The sequence below is a fragment of the Pituophis catenifer genome, unplaced genomic scaffold (genome assembly GCF_029215685.1).
Source record: "Pituophis catenifer annectens isolate HBS135680 unplaced genomic scaffold, rPitCat1.0.hap2 SCAF_1, whole genome shotgun sequence".
NCBI lineage: Eukaryota > Metazoa > Chordata > Lepidosauria > Squamata > Colubridae > Pituophis > Pituophis catenifer.
Genome location: NW_027256881.1, coordinates 235,317,760 through 235,337,824, shown reverse-complemented (window position 1 = coordinate 235,337,824; position 20,065 = coordinate 235,317,760). Strand labels below are relative to the sequence as shown.

The 20,065-nt window shown below is 37.6% G+C and overlaps 3 protein-coding genes and 1 pseudogene across 3 annotated transcripts; 1 reads left to right on the top strand and 3 right to left on the bottom strand.

Moving 5' to 3' along the window:
• The first annotated feature begins 1,573 nt into the window (after positions 1-1,573).
• LOC139327389 (olfactory receptor 5M5-like) lies at positions 1,574-2,515 on the top strand. Its single transcript, XM_070957207.1, has one exon. It carries the CDS (start codon positions 1,574-1,576, stop codon positions 2,513-2,515), a length of 942 nt encoding a protein of 313 aa, XP_070813308.1.
• Positions 2,516-10,259: 7,744 nt separating this feature from the next.
• On the bottom strand, positions 10,260-11,201 carry LOC139327388 (olfactory receptor 5V1-like). Its single transcript, XM_070957206.1, has one exon. It carries the CDS (start codon positions 11,193-11,195, stop codon positions 10,260-10,262), a length of 936 nt encoding a protein of 311 aa, XP_070813307.1. The 5' UTR covers positions 11,196-11,201.
• Positions 11,202-15,937: 4,736 nt separating this feature from the next.
• Positions 15,938-16,830, bottom strand: LOC139310467 (olfactory receptor 5V1-like; annotated as a pseudogene).
• Positions 16,831-18,142: 1,312 nt separating this feature from the next.
• Positions 18,143-19,084, bottom strand: LOC139327387 (olfactory receptor 5V1-like). The gene has a single exon (XM_070957205.1). The coding sequence runs from the start codon at positions 19,076-19,078 to the stop codon at positions 18,143-18,145; it is 936 nt and encodes a 311-aa protein (XP_070813306.1). The 5' UTR covers positions 19,079-19,084.
• Positions 19,085-20,065: the final 981 nt, after the last annotated feature.

Here is a 20,065-nt window from a genome sequence, read left to right as displayed (position 1 = left end):
ATTTAGTGATGGCTTTTTTTTGTACATTTTAGTTGCACATAGTCCTGGAAAGAGCACAGCCTTGTCAATTTCACCTTTTAATTTTTTTAAACAACAGTCAGTTCATTCGTCTACCCTTCCTTCCATCAGAACATTTGGAGAAAAAACAAAACCTGCCTGATCATTGTTCCACTGGTGAGTTTGTAAAAAAATATATTTGGGTCCTGGAGGGCAGCAATCAATGTCAAGGTAAAGAAGACCTTCTGGCTTTCCTTCAATCTTTCCTAGCATTAGAACCTTCTCAACACAACTAGGTCTTTGCATAAGGTTGTATCCAGAGTACAATCATTTGAGACTGATCATTTGTGCCTTACATGAGAATTCTTGGTTAATTTGTTGATCCATTCGTTTTGGGGCTTTTTTGGCTGTCCATGGCATTCTCAGGTTTCCAATACCAAAATTAAAGCATCAAATATTGTTCTTATCCTGCTTCTTCAAAGTCCAACTTTTATTCCATACAATGTCACAGAGAATAATATGGCTTGTAGTATTTTGTAGGTATATAGGTAGGTATTATATTATAGGCATATTCTTTTCCAAAGCCTTCAGGATGCCCTACCATGTGCATTTTAATTCTAGACTGTTAGTTTACTGTTGATGGTTGATCCTAAAAGGCAGAAGCTATTCACCAATATTTTCACTGCCAATTCTAATATTTGTTCTACCAACAGTAAATGTAAATGGTGTAATTAAAAAATTGTTAAAATATGGGTGTCAATTGTTTCCAAAACGACTATAAGACTTAATTAACATTTGTGGGAGCTGTGTCTCTACCTGAAAATTGAAATAATTATTATTCCTTATACAAAAAAAGATAAAAAGAATGGATGCAAGTACTGTAGACAAGTTTATTAAATATCCCTGGGAAAGTGTTAACAGAAGTCTTACTGAAAGGATGACAAGAAAGGATAATGAACAAGATTTGGGAAGGGCAGTATGACTACACTGGAACAAGATTGTTCCAGCCAAAAGTTTTCTTTTCAGTTTTCAATTGAAAAGAATATGAATATATGAAAAGCATTTTATTTAATTTAGAGAAATTGTATTATTTCTTTGTTTGTTTTTATATAGTGTCTTCATTATTTTTACAAATAACTCAAAGCAGCAAACATATCCAACACACCTTCATCTTCATCTTTTTCCCACAACAACACTGTGAGGTGAGTTGGGCTGAGAAAGAGTGACTGGCCCAAAGTCACCCAGCTGGCTTTCATGGCTAAGGCAGAACTAGACCTCGCAGTCTCCTGGTTTCTAGATTGGTGCCTTAAACACTAGACCAAACTGACTCTCAAGTTCAATAATAAAATGAGTGAGCTTGAATTATAAACTCTGGTGAAGCATATTTAAATCATCAACTTCCTAATGTTATTCCCACAGGTGCAGGGTCCACTTTTCAGATCAACAAACATTTAATATTTATTTTAAAATAATCCAGTAAACATCAAAAGTTAATGAACAACAATATAGTAATCTTGATTTCTTCTTCCTTTCTTCAAACCCTTGGCAGGAAAAAAAAAAAAAAGGAGAGGACTACATGATTGGACAAAATCAAACTCAGGTGACTGAATTCATCTTTTCAGGATTCACAGATCATCTAGAATTACAAGTTGTTCTCTTTAATATATTCTTGATGATTTATATCATCACACTGAGTGCAAATCTTGGGATGATCCTGTTGATCAAGGTGGATTCCCAGCTACATACTCCAATGTACTTCTTTCTCAGCCATTTGGCCTTCCTGGATGCCAGCTATTCTTCAACTGTTACCCCCAAGGCAATAGCAGATTTTTTAGCTGACAAGAAAACTATTTCATGGACTGGATGTCTTATACAATTTTTTATGTTTGTTGCATTGGTGACCACTGAATTGTTTTTGCTATCAGTCATGGCCTATGATCGATATGTGGCCATTTGCCATCCATTGCTTTATTCCAGAATTATGTCCAAAAAGCGCTGTGTTTCCTTGGTAGTTTGTGTCTATAGCTATGGATTTGTGAATTCGATTATCCAGACAGCATTAACATTCCAGTTATCCTTCTGTGGTCCAAATTTAATTAATCACTTTTATTGCAATGACCCACCACTTCTAGCTTTATCCTGCTCTAACACTCAGCCAAAAGAAATCCAGCTTTTTGCATTGAGTACTATCAATTTAACTGGGTCCCTCTTCACAGTCATGATCTCCTATGTCTATATTCTGAATGCCATCTTTAGAAAACATTCTACTAGTGGAAGACACAAAGCCTTCTCTACCTGTGCATCCCACCTGACTGCTATTGTGATTTTCTATGGCACCCTCTTCTTCATGTATGTGCAACCAAGCTCTTCTCATTCTCTGAATTATGACAAAGTAATTTCTGTGTTTTACGCTGTTGTGATCCCCATGCTGAACCCCCTTATCTATGTTTTAAGAAACAAAGAAGTTAAAGGAGCCTGGAGAAGAATGAAAATTAAGAAATTGTTTTTTATAATATGATGTGTGTGTGTGTGTGTGTGTGTGTGTGTGTGTGTGTGTCTGTGTGTGTGTGTGTGTGTGTATGTATGTATGCATGTATGTATGTATATATATATAGTTTTCTGAGGTTTTCGTGGGTATTTGTATGTAGGTCTTTGATTATTCGGGTTTTCTCCCACGTAAAATTGGAAGTGTCTTGGTGACATTTCGACGAAATCTCATTCGTCATCTTCAGGCTGGTGTTTTCGGCTTCGTGCTTCTATGAGCAATGTATATATATGTCTTCTCAAGTTTTCACGGGTGTGTGTATGTAAAAAGTTAAAATCTCGGGTGTTTTCCCCTGTCATTAAAAGTCTGTTAATTAAAATGCTTAAAATCCTGGCTAAAATCCCAGCTTAAAATCCTCCAAAATCCCAACAAACACTTTGTAAGGTCTTTTAAAACTCTAGCTAAAATCCTAACCAACACTTTAAAAGTTTTCTTTTTGGCAACGTTTCGACAAGCTCTCTAACTTATCATCATCGGGCCCCTACTTTCAGTTTAGAAGTTTTGGGTATGCTGCGAGGTCAGAGTTGTTGCTTTTCTATGTTCGTTGCTGCAGACGTATTTATTTTATTTATTTATTAATTTAATTTGTATACCGCCCTTCTCCCAGAAGGGACTCAGGGCGGTGAACAGCCAAAATTAAAAAAACATACAAATACAAAAGTTAAGATAATTAAAAAGAATTAAATCACTAGCTTCCCAATTTAAAACCCCCAAATCCATAAAATTTAAAATCCCAATTTTAAAAAACCATTTAGGCTAGGCCAGCTTGATGGAATAAAAACGTCTTCAGGGCTTTACGGAAGGTATGGAGGTCCGGAATCAATCGTATTCCAGGAGGCAGCTCATTCCACAGGGCAGGTGCCCCCACAGAGAAGGCTCTCCCCCTGGGGGCCGCCAGCCGACATTGCCTGACTGACGGCACCCTGAGGAGGCCCTCTCTGTGAGAGCGTATTGGCCGGTGGGAGGTTATCGGTAGCAGCAGGCGGTCTCGCAAATACCCTGGCCCTAAGCCATGGAGCGTTTTAAAGATGAGAACCAACACCTTAAAGCGCACCCGGAAGACCATCAGGAGCCAATGCAGCTCACGCAGGAGAGGTGTTACGTGGGAGCACCACATCGCTCCCATAATCACCCGCGCGGCCGCATTCTGCACCAGCTGGAGCCTCCGGGTGCTCCTCAGGGGGAGCCCCATGTAGAGAGCGTTGCAGTAGTCCAGGCGTGACATGACCAAGGCATGAGTGACTGTGCCCAAGGAGTCCCGATCCAGAAAGGGGCGCAACTGGCGTATCAGGCGAACCTGATAAAAAGCTGGTTATGCTGGTTAGCCTGTAACTCTGTCTTTAGAGAGATAGAGAGCTTGTCGAAATGTTGCCAAAAAGAAAACTTTTAAAGTGTTGGTTAGGATTTTAGCTAGAATTTTTAAAGACTTTACAAAGTGTTTTGTTGGGATTTTAAGCTGGGATTTTAACCAGGATTTTAAGCATTTTAACTAACAGACTTTTAATGACGCGGGGAAACACCTGAGATTTTAACTATATATATATATTTGTTTGTTTTCTGAGGTTTTCGTGGGTGTTTGTATGTAGGTCTTTGGTTATTCGGGTTTTCTCCCGCATAAATTTGGAAGTGTCTTGGCGACGTTTTGACGAAGTCTCATTTGTCATCTTCAGGCTGGTGTTTTCGGCTTCGTGCTTCTAGGAGACAAAGATATATATATATATATATATATATATATATATATATATATATATATATATATATAAGCTTTTTATATCTTTCCCCACTCAACCAACCATGCACTAGGTAAAGGGCAACAGATTAAAATTAAAAAAATCAACAATAGAAATGAGCCATTTTTTAAAAAAAAAACAGTAATAATAAATCAACCCTCTCCTAAGATGGATGTCTATAAAATCTATAAAATCAAGCTAGGGTTGAAGGCACAGTGTAATAAAAATGTCTTTAAATGGTAGCATTCATTCATTCACTAACTCTCTCATTCATTCATTCATTCATTCAATTATCCATCCAATTTATATGGCCAGGCATCTAGCCAAGAAACCTGGAGTGACAAAAATCCTAAAAATAATTACATTAAAACAGAAACCAATTAAAAGTATATTGAGGGTCAATAAAAACACAGACACAAACCACGGGATGTGAAGTTTCCGAAAGATGCCCTATGCACCCATGCTATAGCTCCCAAACTCGCTCCTTTGTTCTCTTAAGATTATTATAGATGGAGCTTTGCAGATCTTTGTGGTTTAAGAATTCCAAGGTGTAGGCATTGCCACAGAGAAAGCCTATCATCTCATTCATGCCCCCTCCTCAATTCAGGGTGGGGAGGGTGATTCTTAACAGGTTTTCTTGAGATTTTTTTTTTCTGTGAAGAGGCGGATTCAATAGCTGCAAGTAGAACTGAATGTAACATAGTGCTGTCTCATAGGACCTTATAGGTCATTACCAGTACTTTAAGTTGGGTCTTGAAGACTAGTGGGATCTAATGCAGTGGTTTCAGGAAAGATGTGATCCTGCCATGGCAGGATTGGCTCACCATTAATCTTGCAGCTGCATTCTAAACCAGCTGTGGTTTCCAGGTGCTCTCCAAAGCCTACCCAACTTAAAGTACATTACACCCAAGTGATGCTTAAAGCATGAATGATCAGTCCTGACCATACTGGGCCAAAGAGGTCATGACTGCCACATAAACCATAACCACAGTTTCTATGATGGCCCCTAACTCATGCCCCAAGTCCTTTGGGGGAAAACGATGTTTCTGTATGTTTACTGATGAATGACTTGGGTTATTTAATTGGGCTTTCTTTTCTATCTGATAGACATTGGTTAAGTCATTTTCAGTTTAGTAATGCATACCTGAATGTCATCAGAGCCAGTGGGCAGCATTCAAATAAAATAAATAAACGAATCTCATCCTACACAACAGATGCCCCTCTCCAATGGTTTTATATAGCATGGCGAGAAAATGCATGGAGGAGAATATTCAACCCTGGGACAACCAAAAGAACCAGGGGGACCTCTTTTTTCATTCCTATCCTGACAAACTTCATCCACTAAAGTGACTGACACCGTTTTTATTCCATGACCGGATTTCAAAATAATTAATTTTCTCAAAGTTGAAATTGAGTTATCATTGTCATCACTTTCCCAAGAAAGTATAGGTTGAAGATGGGAGTGAATATGATCAAATGTTTCTGGATCAGGGAAGCCTACTTCAAGTATCAATTGGGAAGATACTTAAGGATGATTCACACCCTGGCCAGAGTCTCTTTTCACTTTTACCATTGGGCAGAAGACACAGAAATATAGCCAGACGGACAAACAGGTTAAAAACAGCTTCTACCCATGGGCTGTCAGAGTCCTGAACACAATATCGCACCACAAATAAATTAATATGATGAATTTCACTGGTGCCAGTGTAGTGTGTAATATGTATATACTATGATATAAGATTATACACCAGAGTAATATACATGTTGCACAGAATATGATGTACATATGGAAACTTATGACTAGGTTTTTTTCCTAAGTACCGTGTTTTCCTAAAAATAAGACCCTGTATTATATTTTCCTGAAATAAGTGCTTGGCCTTATTGCCATGATCTCAAAAGCCCGATTGGGCTTATTATCAGGGGATGTCTTATTTTGGGGAAAACAGGGTACTTGTATGAGGATTATTCTTTATATTATTCATGTTGTCTTGTATTCTTGTATGGATTGCACCAGTAGAGGCTAAACCAATTTCATTGTATACATGATGTACAATGACAATAAAGGTTTTGAAATCTTTTTTGGAACATATTACTGAATATGGGGGGAAAAGTGGAATGATGATTCCTTGATTTGCTGAATGTAAAACTGATTGAATAAGGGATAGAAGGAACCTTTGTAATGTAATCAGAAAGAAGGAGGAGGAATTCTCAGCCTTGTTAACAAGGCTGAGAATTCTTCGAGAAAAAAAGATATGATAGCTATTTCAGTGAAGGAAAATTTAATCAGGGAAGATATGCTTCAGACCAATTTACAACATCTAACAGAACACTTTGGGACATTTTTTTTAATGGATATAAATAAATCTGAGAACTTCTTCAGGAAAGGAGACTTTTTTTGAAAAAAGTTTTTTTATTTTTATTTCTTATACCCATATTGTAAATGTACATTCTCTTATCCATAATTTATCCTATATATACATATTTTTTTTCTAATGAAAGTATAAAAATAAGAAATTTTAATTATATTTGGGGTTGCTCTTCTACCCTCTCTTTTCCCTCTTTTCACAACAAACCTTCTTCTCCTTCTTTCTTTCCCCTCCCTCCCTCCTCTCCTCTTCTACTTTCTTCCTCCTCCTCTCCTCTCCTCCCCTACTTCCCCTTCCTCTCCCCCACTCCTCCCCTCTTTTCCCCCTTTCTCACCTTCTCTCCTGCTCTTGTCCCCTATCCTTTCTTCCTCTCCTTCCCCTTTCTTCCATTCCTCTCTCTCCCTCTCCTCCTCTATCCCTCTCCTCCTCTTTCTTTTCTTTCTCCTTTGTTGTGCAATATTTTCCTTACTTGGTATTCAAGCAACTCCAATTTTCTAATAATATATACTTTCTTTTCAATTTCTTTCCCATTTTACCCAATCTATCATTTCATAATTGTACATTTATATTTATAATCTTCTTTCTTAAGAAAGGAGACTTGATAGATTCTCCTGAGAAGAAAAAGTCTCTATTCTATGAAGATAAACTGGAGGGAGTGACTTAAATCTGGTTTAATTAATTAGGATAGATTTTTAAAAAATATAATATATGTACTGTTAGAACGCTTTAAGTCAGTTTTGTATGTATGAAATGAATACGTATGTATATGCAGGCTGCCGGTTCTTTATGTAATGCTGAATAATATTCTAAAGTTGGTAAAATATTATGGACTAGATTTGAAAAATATGAGAATGAATGATATATTATTCCCCACAGCAAGAAGAAGCTGAGATGGTTTTAAATGATTCTTTTATCCAAATAAGTTGTATTTAATTTTGCCTCTAGTTTGAAATTGCTTCTGGATTTTGTGTTTCCAATGAGAAAAAAAAAGAAACTTTGATTCTGTTTTTGTAAATTAGACAGGCTTATTGTTATAGAAATGGCTTGTACATACTGTTGTGTAAAAGCAAAAATTTGTGGTTGTAATGTTGTTACCTTCGACTGTGCCAAAGAGAGTCAGAAGTTGATGTCTTTTTCTTTTTTTTCCTCCTGTTACACTATACCCCCTCTTTATCCCTTCCTCTCTTCTTACTTTTCCATGTTTCTTTTTCTTTCTATTTTATACTTTGATAAACTAATAAAAAAGTTAAATTGAAAAGAAAGGGAGGGAGGGAGGGAGGGAGGGAGGGAGGGAAGGAAGGAAGGAAGGAGGGAGGGAGGGAGGGAGGGAGGGAGGAGGAGTGCCTCTGCCTGAGTTACTGTTGGTTCTGGAACTGGAAAAATCTGAAGAAATCCCATTCAAAATCAGAATTATTGAGGGGCTGAGGACAAGTATTGACATATAATGAGAATGTATGCTTATCTCACTTATATGTAGTTCACATTAATTTCATGTATTCTTAGAAAAATTAAGACAAAAGAGGAACATGCATTAAGCTATTGTTATTTAAATTCCAAAAGTTGGTAGAAAAATACCATGGATCCATAAACTTTACAAGAAGCATTTGTTTTGAGTGAAAAAAAATCACATTTATCAAAGAGTAATATTGCCTTCTTTTCAATAGAGGGCAGAAGGAATCTCAGCTACAAGTGAGAATGTCAATTAGGATAACAGAATTGGGACATGACTACCATATAGTCCCAAAGCTAAAAAATTCTGGAACAATATAAAAATGCAACTGGAACAAATAATAACTCAAAAGGTACCATTAAAACCAGAAACTTACTTATTAGGAATACCTACAAGCAAATATGAAAAAGAAATAATATATTTAATAACATACATTTTGACTGCAGCAAGAATCATATACGCACAAAATTGGAAACAAGAAGAGGTCCCGACTCAAGAGAAATTAATATCCAAAATTATGGAATGCACTGAGATGGATAAACTCACCAAGGAGATCCAAGGAAAGGAAGAATCTGAATATTATCTGGTCTGGCAAAAGTGGTATAAATGGTTAGAGGGAAGTGAAAAAAAAAAGAGAAGAAGAAAGAAAGAAAAATTAAATAAAAGAAAAGATATCAATAGAGTAAAATAAATTTTTACATCAAATGAAATTTAAGAAAGAGACACCAGATATCGATAAAATAATATCATTATATAAGGTGAGAGAAATAATGTATACTGAAGAATATAGGATATTGATATTGTAACAATTCAGATATTATAGGTAGATGTCATTAAGATGATGCTTGTTGTAAATTGTTTTACTTGCATTTATAAATGTATTATGAGGTTTCTTAAATTAATAAAAGTTTTTAAAAAATTTTTTAAAAAAGGATAACAGAATTGGATTGTTGCAACATTGCATTGTAAGTACATTTACATCACAAAATCATCCATTCTAATATCTAAGGCATGGATGGTTCTAAAACAAAAGCAAAAACCTTCAGCCACCCCTTTATACATTTTTTTTCTTCCTTTCAATCATGTCTGATTCTCAGCGATTGCCTAGACAAGTCCTGGCAATTTTCTTGGCAAGGTTTTCCAGAAATGGTTTACAATAAGGAAGGACTAGAATTCACAGTCTCCCACTTTCTAGCCTGATGCCTTAATCATCACACCAAGCTGGTTCTCTCCTTATTGATATCAATAGAGAAATATTGTCAGCCTTGTGGGACAAACAATCACAACTAGATGATTTTATTTCTAATTACATTGTCAAAATCTTGCAATACTGAAAGTACATATTTCTCCCCCATTTTCTTTACAAACAAAGGAGTGTCTCATCTATGCTTTTTGCCCTTCCCACTATACAGCTTCAGGGTATGTTGTTTCCAGGGGTGAAATGCTCCCAGTTCAGACCGGATCGCCCAATCCAGTAGCGATGGCGGTGGGTGGTTTGGAGAACCGGTAGCAAAAATCCCTGCCCCCCGCATGCCCAGCTGAGACATGCAATCATCAGAGACTCTTTTTTTTACTTTTAAAAGCATTTTTTCTATAACCTCTTCAGCCGAAAAAATGCTTTTAAAAGTAAAAATAAAAACCCTCTGATGATCACACGGCTCAGCTGGAATCATCAGAGGCTTTTAAAAGCATTTTTTTTCTGCAACCTCTTTGGCCGAAGAGGTTGTAGAAACAAAATTGCCTTTAAAAGCCTTTGATGATCCCAGCTGAGTTGCCTGATCATCAGAGGCTTTTAAAAGCATTTTTTTTCTGCAACCTCTTAAGTTTATAGAAGAAATGCTTTTAAAAATAAAAATAAAAAGTTGGACACGCCCACCCAGTCACATTACCACCACCACCATCAAGCCACACCCACAGAACCGGTAGTAACAAATTTTACATTTCACCACTGGTTGTTTCTTATCTGACCATTCTCTTGGCAGCTCTCTTTGCCCAATTTCCAAAGCTCTTTTCCACATACCATTACAAATATTGAACAAAAGCAGGCAATCTTAGTGCTCACCTACGGTAGGCTCAGTACACTGACAGTATGGCTAGATCAGAAAAAAAAAACCCAATGTTTTAAAAACTTAACATATTTTGATCATTAAAGAAGGAAAGAAAGGAGATGTTTATGAAAATCTTTTCAGATTGAAGGCTTTGTACAATGCTTTTTTAACTTCCTTATTTCTCAGACTGTAGATCATAGGGTTCAGCATGGGAGTGATTATCCCATATAGCATGGAAATTATTCTGCCCTGTTTGCCTGAATAAGAAAAGGTGGGACGGGCATAGGTAGCAATGGTGGCCCCATAGAAAAGACATACAACAATTAAATGAGACCCACAAGTGGAAAAGGCTTTGTGCCTCCCCTCAGTGGAAGGCATGCGCAAGATGGTAGAAATTATGTAGATGTAAGAGATCAGGGTGACCAGAAAAGCCCCACTTCCTATAATACCAGCCACAAGTAGATGAACAATTTCTGCAAGGAAAGTAGAAGAGCAAGAGAGAGCCATCACAGGTTGAAGATCACAGAAATATTGGTTGAGTTTCTTAGATCCACAGAAAGACAATCTAAAAGTCAATGAGGTGTGAATCATAGAATTAATTAAGCCCAATAGCCAAATCACAGTCATCAATTGAATACACCATTGTTTATTCATTATATTAGCATAATGTAAAGGACTACATATAGCCACATAGCGGTCATAAGCCATCACTGCAAGCAAGAAGATTTCAGTGCCCACCATATCAATGAGGAAGAAGAGTTGCAGCACGCAGCCAACAAAGGATATTTTCTTGTCCTTTGACAAGAATATCTGAAGCATCTTTGGTACAATGACTGTTGGACAAAGGATATCCAGAAGTGATAAATTACTCAGAAAGAAGTACATTGGAGTTTGTAGGTGCGCATCTGTTCCTATGGCCATGAGAATAGACCCGTTCCCTGCCAGGGTGATCAAGTAGATCAGCAGAATCACCACAAAGAGGGCAGTCTGTACTTCAGGCAGATCAGACAGTTCAGTCAAGTAGAAGTCCCTCAACCCAGTTGTGTTGCTTTTCTCCATCTTTCTGGCAATCAGACTGAGCTTCAGGAGTACCTAAAATAAGACAATGTAAAAGAGGTTTGCTAAAAGAATATATATTTCTGGATTTTAGAGTATAGCAGAGATGCAGACTATCACCTACATTTCTTCCATATATATCTGCAGACTACAGAGGGTAGTTGGGAATGGGATGTTGGGAATAAGTCCACAATGGAAAAGGAAACTATATCAGTAGACAGATCGTGTCTCTTTCTCTTCATAATTGGGGCTAATGGTCAGTGTTAAATTTTATTACCTATTATTATGAGTGATGAAGCCTTTGGAGGCTTTAGTAATCCAGATCCCATCATCCCTTCATGGTCAATGATCAAGCATAAAGGAGTTTGGAAATCATCTCAAGTTCTTCACTCCCTTTCTGTCATTTCTTTTTCCTTTTCTGGGATTACTTAGATTATAAAAATCAGCATAAATGGTTAGTGCTATAAAAATATTAATAGAGGAGGAAGAGATGAAGAATACATCATTATTAATGTCAAATTAAATGTCTAACCCATTCGTATCACATCCCCTCATAGTCCTGCAAGGTTTAACATAACCACATATCCCATCATTCCACCTTACCTCTGACTCCTCCCCCTGGGTATAAGAGGTCCCACCACGAGGCCATCCAGCAGTTCCAGATGTATAGCTGTAAGAGAGAGACAAAGGTCAGTGGTTATCAACTGAATGGGCCTAGGACTAGTTCAGGCCTGCAATAAAGAAATGAAAAGAAGATTATACTTGTGTCTTATGAGTTATTGGGTTAGATCCATCATCCTCACAATTAAATTATAACGTGTTTAAAAAGGCTTTAGTCACTATCTAAATTAACAAAACAGAATTGATTTAGAAATTGTTGTAGACTATATACTATGAATCTAATATCTGACTGAAAATATTCAACCTAGAAAGCCATTGTATGCAAATTCTTAATTCAGATTTAGTTCAAGAATGCGTAAGAGTCAAATGCTGCAACAGGTTTTCTTAGAATTGCTCTTGTTATTCTATAAGGTACTTATCAGAAGGAGCGGATTTTTATGAAACTCCTACTAGCCTAAGATTTGTAAATAACATTTTATCCTTCAAAATCTCTATTACTAGCAGACATAAATCACCACTTAAGAGTGTTTTTCCAAACCACAAAGCTAAATGGTTTTCAATTCACCAATGATAACAATACAGTGCAAAAACTATAATATTTTCAAGGCTGCTACTAAGCCTTCCCCAAAATGCCTTAAATTAAACCTTCTCATTTTGCAGTTGGAGGTTAAACATGAGGAAATAAAATGTGCTAAGATCATCAGTTGAGATTTTATCAGAGCTATGGATAAAATCTACTCTGTTCTGACATTGACTCAGGACAAGTAATTCATTAAAGAATAGAACTCCAGACAAAATAGACCCACTCATTTTCATCTGTTGGTCTCCAGATGGATGGGACTGCAGTCTGCATATTTTGCCATATGTCCATAAGGAAAATCCTGCATATCATGAGGGCACCAGAACATGGAAGATGACGTTAGATAATGTCTAAGACATAAAATTATTCTTCCAATAAAGTGAAGTCACTTGCCTTTCTTTTTTCTCCTGTTTGCATCAACACAGTAACCACAGCATGAAGAATTTATGTGGAGTCAAGCAAAATACATGCATGGCTACTCAGGCATCAAATTAACAATCATTGCTCCAATCATCAATATAAAGTCTTTGCTATTCTTCCTTTTTAACAAATGCAAATGATGACATTAAGGCAAAGAGTCTATTTAGGGACTCCAAGTTCTCCAAGGAATTTGGTACCAGTTGGATTTCAGTCTCATTGGAACAGAAGTTCAATTTGGCGATTTTTTTAAAAAAAATACAACAGCATCAAACTAGGAAGAGTGACTTTACACTACTATTAATCTGTAAAAACTAAATAAAAAGAGGACTTCCTGCCAGGAAAGTACAAATAGTGTTGGGTTATTCATGATATTTTACAGTAACTCAAAGAACTAGACTTATTCAAGTGAACTTTGTACTTTTTTATTTTCTTTGGAACTAGGTCTGTTCAAAACTTTATTTCCATTGTGCAGCTCTAATCCACATCAACATCCTGTATACAGGTTTCTGTATATAGGTTTTAAATCTCCAGTTGTGAACAGGGCACACATATGATAAAATAAGATCTTACCTATCATAGTCATATCCCATCTCTTGTCTTCAGAGGAAATTATACCTTTTTCATGGTAAATCAGAGTATGGACATTGTTAACCATTATAACAAGAAGACAGTTATGTTCTGAGCTATTACCCTGTGGCTTGCACAATTGCAATTTCTACTATGCCTTCTAAATGGATAAAGGCTGCCACTCCCCATCACATCCCAATATTCAGATAATCTATTTCTGCCTTTCTTGATTTAAAAAGAATGTCTGGGTTATTTTGTATTTATCCATTGATTTTTATATATATATGCTAGCTGTACCTGGCCACGCGTTGCTGTGGCCCAGTCTGGTGCTTCCGCTGGGCTAAAAGAGCGAGGCTGAAGTTCCAAACTCTCCACAAACATTTGGTGGGTGTGGCCAACTCGACGTCACTCATTTTCATCAGTCATATGACAGCCCCCGAGCCACGCCTACGCAGCTGGTGATTAGGGCAGAGAACCGGTTGCTAAAAAACAATGGGAACCACAAAATCCTCCCTCTCTGTCTCCCCCTCTCTCTTTGTATCTCTCTATGTCTCTCTCTCTCCCCCTCTGTATCTCTCTATGTGTCTCTCTCTCCCCCTCTCTCTGTACCTCTGTCTCTCTCTCTCTTCCCCCTCTCTCTGTATCTCTCTATGTCTCTCTCTCCCCCCTCTGTATCTCTCTATGTCTCTCTCTCCCCCATCTGTATCTCTCTATGTGTCTCTCTCTCCCCCTCTCTCTGTATCTCTCTATGTCTCTCTCTCTCCCCCCTCTGTATCTCTCTATGTCTCTCTCTCTCCCCCCTCTCTCTGTATCTCTATGTCTCTCTCTTGCCACTCTTTCTGTATCTCTCTCTGTCTCTCTCTCTCCCACCCTCTCTCTCTGTATCTCTGTATGTGTCTCTCCCCCCCACCCCCACCCCCCGTCTCTCTGTATTTCTGTATGTATCTCTCTCCCTCTCTCTCTGTTTATCTCTATCTCTGGCCCAGCCACTTCTGCATCCCCCGTCATCGCCCTTACCTTTTCAGGCCAGGCCTTCGCAGCTCTCCGCACCACATCATGTTATGTTAACAATATATTTGTTTGGACTCTCCTACCTATCTTAAGCTAGAGCTCATTACTTTAATTTACAACTATTTATATTTTATAGAATTATGAATTTCTATATCTAAGTTTCTATTGCTATGTTTGTAGCACTATATTTTTCTTATCTGGTTTTGAGCTCTTTAAATCTTTCCAATCGAATCCAATCAATCTTTAATACAGGTAGTCCTTAATTTACAACCACAACTGAAATCAAAATCTACGTTGCTAAGTGAGAAATTTCTTAAGTGAGTTTTGCCCCATTTTACCACTTTTTTTTGTTGCCACATTTGTTAAGTGAATCACAGCAGTTGTTAAATTAGTAACCCTGTTGTTAAGTGAATCTGGTTTCTCCATTGACTTTGCTTGTCAGAAGGTTGCAAAAAGTGATCACATGACCCAGGAATAGTGCAACCGTCATAAATGTAAGTCAGTTGTCAAGCAGCTGAATATAAATTACATAACCATGGGGATGCTGCAATGGTCATAAGCATGAAAAATGGTAATAAGTCACTTTTTTCAGTACTGTTGTAACTTCGAAAGGTCAGTAAGTGAATTGTTGCAAGTTGAGGACTACCTGAGTCTTCTGTATCTGGACTGCTGATATTTTTTTGTTGATATATTTTGGAATTATACCTAGTGAAAAATTTGTGATTTAATTTTCAAAATTCATGTGGTAAAATGTTCATTTTCGTTCATGGCATTGCCAACATTGTTACTAAGTGATTTATCTATCCTGGAAATTATTGATGGAGTGACATTTCATAACCAGTCTGCTTTTCCCCAAAATTCCCTTCATCTGTGCTTCCTATAAGTATTCAGGTATATATGTGCAAATGCCCATTTTTAGACATTTCGGTCAGTAAAAACATAACTGCAGCTATAGTGTAGTATGTTTCCTCAGAGAACAGAGCAACAATTTTTATAGCATTTTTAAACATGTAAATGTATGTGCTACCTGAGTCTTCTGTATCTGGACTGCTGATATTTTTTTGTTGATATATTTTGGAATTATACCTAGTGAAAAATGTGAATTTTCACATTTCACCTAGTGAATTTTCAAAATTCATGTGGTAAAATGTTGGTGTATTGGTTTTACGTCCAGCAGGTGGCGCTGTTTTTCAATGTTTGTCAATGTCTTTCAATGTTTTCCAATGTTTTTCATGTTTTTACCTGTCACAGGTGTGACATGTATATAATATAGGTATATAAAAACACACCCATAGATGAATGCAACATTGTGTCAAAATTTGAAAGCAATTGGTGAAGAACTTTCGGAGCTGTGCGGTTATGTACAAACGGACATTTACATTTTTATTTATATAGATATATAAGGGATATTGGAATCTATGGGCCAAACAGCCCAAATCACCTCACAAGGTAGCTTTGTTTAGCAAAATAAGATGGAGGAGGACCAGGGGTGAATTCTACTTACCTCTACTACCGGTTCGCAACAGGGCCGCCCACGTGCGCATGTTCAGAAGCTTCCTGATGACATCGGGGTTGGTGGACAGAGCCTCCCACCAGTTTTACTACCTGTTCTATAGAACCGGTCCAAACCAGGGGCAACCCACCATTGGGGAGGACTACTGACACTGCTTTCAGCTCCTACAGGAAATGTGGAAAATAAATCTAATAAATAAGTGCAAGGGGTTTTGTATGGTTGTTTGTTTTTGCCATAAGTTGAAACTGCTGCAAGTGTAGTCTCACAGAAGAGGCAAACAACAGCAAAATGGGAGCCACAAGTGGAAAATGCTTTTTGCCTACCCTCAGCAGAGTGTGTCCGTAAAATAGCTGAAACTGTACAGATATAAGAGATCAGGGTAACAAGAAAAGCACCACACCCTAAAATGCCAGCCACAAGGAGGAGAACGAGCTCAGGTAGATATGTCAAAGAGCAAGAAGACCTTCCCATAATGGGAAGGTTGTCACAGTAATATTGATTCACTTTTTTGAGTCAGCAGGAAGGTAACATAAAGGTCAGTGGTGTAAAAATCATAGTATTTGTTTAGCCTGTTAGTCAGGTCCCAGCTGCCAGTTGAGCACATAACTGCTTGCTTATAATATTTGTGGAGCATAGGGGGCTGCATATCGGCACATAGAAGTCATAAGCCATCACTGCAAGCAAAAAATAATCAGTGTCCACCACAAAAATCAGGAAGAAGAGTTGCAGCATGCAGCCAGTAAACAATATTCTCTTGTCCTCTGACAAGGAGGTCTGGAGTATTTTTGGCACAGTGACAGTAGGACTCGGGACATCCAGACACAGAAAGAAATACCTAAGAGTCTGGAGGTGAGCATCTGTCACTTTGCTATAAGAATAGCCCCATACCCTGCTAGAGTGCTGAAGTAGGTCAGCAGAATCACCATAAATAGAGAAAGGTGCACTGCAGGCAGATTGTCTCTACAGAGGACAATCACAGGTGACCAGTGAGGAAATAAGGAATGAAAGAAACCAGCCTGGGGACAATTCAGTACAATAGCCGAGTTCTATATTCCAGGTTCTCAAACATGAGAGGCACATTAATCTCAATTAATCAATAACTTTTTCACCAACGGTGTTAGGCTAGGATGGAATAGATGTTAATATATCCATTCAAAATCAGAATTTTTAGGGGCTAAAGAAGAGTATTAACATATAATGAGAACTTATTTTCATCTCACTTTCGTGTAGTTCACAATATTCTAAGAAAATTAACAGCAGGAGAGGATAGTGCACTAAGGTAAAAGTCCCAAAGGTGCTTTTTCAAGAGTCATCTGAACCATGGATCCATAAACATTACAACAAGCATTTATTTTGAGTAGGGGAAAAAAATCACATTTATTATTAAATATTAAAATTGCCTTCTTTTCAATAGAGGGCAGAAGGAAGCTCACCTACTGTACAAGTGAGAATGTCAATTAGGATAACAGAATTGGATTGTTGCAACATTGCATTTTAAGTACAGTTACATCCCAAATTCATGCATTCTGATATCTAAGGCATGGATGGTTCTAAAACAAAAGCAAAAACCTTCAGCCACCCCTTTATAGATAATTTTTTGTCTTCCTTTCAATCATGTCTGATTCTCAGCGATTGCCTGGACAAGTTTCAGCAATTTTCTTGGGAAGATTTTTCAGAACTGATTTGGCATTGCCTTCTTCTTAGAGATGAAAGGAAGTAACTAGCCCAAGGCCACCTAGCTGGCTTTGTACCAAGGCAAGACTAGAATTCACAGTCTCTCAGTTTCTAGCCTGATGCTTTAATCGCTACACCAAATTGTTTCTTTCCTTCTTTCCTTTACAAAAAGTAAAATATTGTCAGCCTCATGGGACAAACCATCACAATTAGATGAGTTAATTCTAATTATATTGACAAAATATTGAAAGTCTAAAAATACATCCCCCCGGGAAGTATAGATGGGAAGGAGTGTCCCGTCTATGCTTCTTGCCGTTCTCACTATCCAGTTGCAGGCTATGTTGTCTCTTATCTCACCATACTCTTGGCAGCTCTCTTTGCCCAGTCTTTTGCCAAAGATCTTTTCCACATACCATTACAAATATTGAACAAAAACAGGCAATCTTAGTGCTTACCTAGGTTTTTTTTTTTTTTTACAATGACTGTATGGATAGATCAGAGAAAAACCAATGCTTTAAACACATAACACATTTTGATAACTAAAGAAGGAAATAAAGGAGGCATCTATGAAAATATTTTCAGTTTGAAGACTTTGTACAATGCTTTTTTAACTTCCTTATTTCTCAAACTGTAGACCATAGGGTTCAGCATGGGAGTGATTATCCCATATAGCATGGAAATTATTCTGTCTTGTTTGCCTGAATAAGATGAGGTGGGGCGAGCATAGGTAGCAATGGTGGCCCCGTAGAAAAGACATACAACGATCAAATGAGAACCACAGGTGGAAAAGGCTTTGTGCCTCCCCTCAGTGGAAGGCATGCGCAAGATGGTAGAAATTATGTAGATGTAAGAGATCAGGGTGACCAGAAAAGCCCCACCTCCTATAATACCAGCCACAAGTAGAAGAACAATTTCCGCAAGGAAAGTAGAAGAACAAGAGAGAGCCATCACAGGATGAAGATCACAGAAATATTGGTTGAGTTTCTTAGATCCACAGAAAGACAATCTAAAAGTCAGTGAGGTGTGAATCATAGAATTAATTAAGCCCAATAGCCAAATCACAGTCATCAATTGAATACACCATTGTTTATTCATTATATTAGCATAATGTAAAGGACTACATATAGCCACATAGCGGTCATAAGCCATCACTGCAAGCAAGAAGATTTCAGTGCCCACCATATCAATGAGGAAGAAGAGTTGCAGCACGCAGCCAACAAAGGATATTTTCTTGTCCTTTGACAAGAATATCTGAAGCATCTTTGGTACAATGACTGTTGGACAAAGGATGTCCAGAAGTGATAAATTACTCAGAAAGAAGTACATTGGAGTTTGTAGGTGAGCATCTGTTCCTATGGCCATGAGAATAGACCCGTTCCCTGCCAGGGTGGTCAAGTAGATCAGCAGAATCACCACAAAGAGGGCAGTCTGTACTTCAGGCAGATCAGACAGTTCAGTCAAGTAGAAGTCCCTCAACCCAGTTGTGTTGCTTTTCTCCATCTTTCTGGCAATCAGACTGAGCTTCAGGAGTACCTAAAATAAGACAATGCAAAAGAGGTTTGCTAAAAAAATATATATTTCTGGATTTTAGAGTATAGCAGAGATGCAGATTATCACCTATATTTCTGCGGACTACAAAGGGTAGATGGCAATCGGATGTTGGGAAGAAATCCGAATGGAAGTCCCAATAGAAAAGGAAACTATAACAGTAGACAGATAGTGTCTCTTTCTCTTTGTAATTAGGGCTAAAGACCAGCATTAAACTTTATTGCCTATTATTACAAACTCCCGGTCCGTGTGCCAGATATATCACATGCTGGCTAAACCAACGCCTGGTTTAGCAAAGGGGGGGGGGGAGTTCCAATACATCATGTGATGCTGCTGTGACAACCTGAGTTTAACACCTCTGTTTTAGAGGCTTTAATAGTCCACTCATTTTTTCTCCTTATCTGTGATTACTTAGATTATAAAAAATAGTATAAAAGTTACAGTACTATATAAATGTTAACATAGATAAAGAGCAAACCATTGTTAAATTAGGTCATTATGTTTAAAGGAGATTTTAGACACTGTCTAAATTAATAAACAGAATTGATAAAAAAAATAGTTGTAGGATATATACTGTGAATCTAATATTTGACTACAAATATTTAATCTTGAAAGCCATTGAATGCAAATTCTTAATTCAGATTTAGTTCAGGAATACATTACAGAGTCAAATTGCTGCAACAGGTTATCTTAGAATTGCTGTTGTTATTCGGTAAGATATTCATCAGGAGGGGCAGTTTAGATTTGTGAAACTCCTACTAGCTTACCATCTGCAAATAACATTTTACCCTTCAAAATCTCTATTACTAGCAGGCATGAATAAGTTAAGGCTGTTTCATTTTTCAAAAACATGACACTAAACTGTCGACCAGACAATGTCGGCTGGCGACGTCCAGGAGTAGAGCGTTCTCTGTGGGCGCTCCTGCCCTCTGGAATGAG

What these genes read in the sequence shown, in the direction of transcription:
- LOC139327389 (XM_070957207.1), top strand. Translation starts at nt 1,574, where the DNA reads ATGATTGGACAAAATCAAACTCAGGTGACTGAATTCATCTTTTCAGGA.
- LOC139327388 (XM_070957206.1), bottom strand. Translation starts at nt 11,195, where the DNA reads ATGGAGAAAAGCAACACAACTGGGTTGAGGGACTTCTACTTGACTGAA.
- LOC139327387 (XM_070957205.1), bottom strand. Translation starts at nt 19,078, where the DNA reads ATGGAGAAAAGCAACACAACTGGGTTGAGGGACTTCTACTTGACTGAA.